Genomic DNA, 1,835 nt, shown 5'->3' on the forward strand with positions numbered 1-1,835 from the left:
TGTGTGTGTTTTACAGGACTGTTACTGGCTGTAGGAAACAGCTGATCTGACAGCTTTTAATAAGGAGACCGCGGTTACTAGAGCCCTCCTAGGTTTCAGTACATCTTGAGGATAAAACTTTGCATCTTTCTGATACCTGAGTCAATTTATTTCGTGTCAGAGAGAAGGAAGAGAAGGAAGATAACTTAGCCTAATCTTATTTGTTCTAGCAATTTGACATTAAAATGTCTTCCATAATTTATCAGGCATTGAAGCAAGGGGGTTTTATACATTAAATACAGAAATATTATATGTTTCTGTATATATTAATAAAGTAGATAGGATTTAACAGCAATTTATCTACACAAAATGTCAGTTTGCTTATATTTCATTTCCAATATTTAGCAGTTATTGTTGGATTTTACTTATCTATCAATCAGATATATAATACGAGATACAGACTATGACACTGATATTTATTTGTTTACGAGCAAAGATGTTCTCACTATTACTTAGTGTCTTGATTTTTAGGTACAGTGGAAACGTGGATAAATGGACAACACTTGAACTAACTATACATGTTCTTCCTCTTCCTAATATTTAAAGTGCCTACAAATCAATACACTTAGTATTCCTATAGTGTTGTTGTCATTTACTTTTTAAAAATTCAGTTTAAAACCTATGGATTTGCTATTGTCCTTATTAAACATAAGATCAGTCAGAACAGTGATACGTAAATCCTAGGAAGATCAGTTGGCTTTTTTTTTTTTACTTTTGTATCAGACTAGGTTTAATATTTTTCAGAAGCTTATTATTAAAAAAAAAAGACATAAAAAAAGCAAAAAGCAAGACTTCTGTTTCAGCAACCTGCAGCTCAGGTTTTTAGGCAATCCTACATCACCTTCCAGCATCGTGTCCTACGTACAACGGCGGCCCTCGCTCTCCCTCCCTCTTGCTCCGTGCTCCTCTCGCACCCTGTGCCACCATACTCTGGCGAGGAAGAAATTTTGGTGTTTTTTTTTTTTGTAAAGACCCTGAGCATGCCGGGGCGGGTGCTCCAGGTGGGGTCTACACCCGCTTGACGCTGTTGAGGAGCTCCGTCAGTTCGCTGATGTACTTGATGGTGTACTTCAGGGTTTGTATTTTGGTGAGGGGCTGTCCCCTCTGGCTGTAGACGGGGGGCAGGTAGTTGCGCAGCGTGTGGAGCGCGTCGGCCAGGGTCCTCATCCTCAGCTTCTCCCTCTCGCTGGCCTTCCTCCTGCGCTGGGCGGACATCCGCACCTTGGTGCCCTTGGGCAGCCGAGCCTGCCCGGGGCTGGGCAGGTAGGCGGGGGGGAAGTCCACCAGGCTGTAGTCCACCAGGCTGCCGCCGCCGTTGCCGTAGGAGGTCTCCGCCGCCGTCGGGCAAGGGGACGAGGAGTAGGATTCGAAGGAGGGCGTCGGGGATAAGCTGTGCGGAGACGAGACGGGGTGCAACTCGAAAGCCCCAGCGGTGCTTTTCCAGTCCCAGGACGATAAGCAGACGGAGTGCTCCGAACCCAAAGCATCTTCCATGTTTATCAACGTCTCGTGCAATTTGTCCATGCTGGAGGAGCGCTCGGGAGAAGCAATGCCCTCTGCCCGCCAGCAAAGGCTGGAGCCGCCGGCTGCCGAGACCTTTTTATGATGGAGGGAGGAAAGTGACAGAGTGGGAACGTGGGTTTGGCGAGAGGAGTTCAAAGGAGCGCCACAAGTGCTAAGATGGAAAATGAACTCCTGATGTGCTAGTTTCTTCTCAGTGATAATTATCAACCTTCAGCTAAAAAGCCTTTAAGCTAACAGGCAACAGCGAGAAAGGAGGAAAAAAAGATTATCTT

At 45.4% G+C, this 1,835-nt stretch overlaps 1 protein-coding gene across 1 annotated transcript; it reads right to left on the minus strand.

The window, feature by feature from the left end:
- Positions 1-1,047: 1,047 nt before the first annotated feature.
- MSGN1 (mesogenin 1) lies at positions 1,048-1,563 on the minus strand. The gene has a single exon (XM_009581669.1). It carries the CDS (start codon positions 1,561-1,563, stop codon positions 1,048-1,050), a length of 516 nt encoding a protein of 171 aa, XP_009579964.1.
- Between the last annotated feature and the right edge of the window lie 272 nt (positions 1,564-1,835).

Source organism: Fulmarus glacialis, unplaced genomic scaffold, assembly GCF_000690835.1.
Source record: "Fulmarus glacialis isolate BGI_N327 unplaced genomic scaffold, ASM69083v1 scaffold29857, whole genome shotgun sequence".
In the NCBI taxonomy this organism is placed as follows: Eukaryota; Metazoa; Chordata; class Aves; order Procellariiformes; family Procellariidae; genus Fulmarus; species Fulmarus glacialis.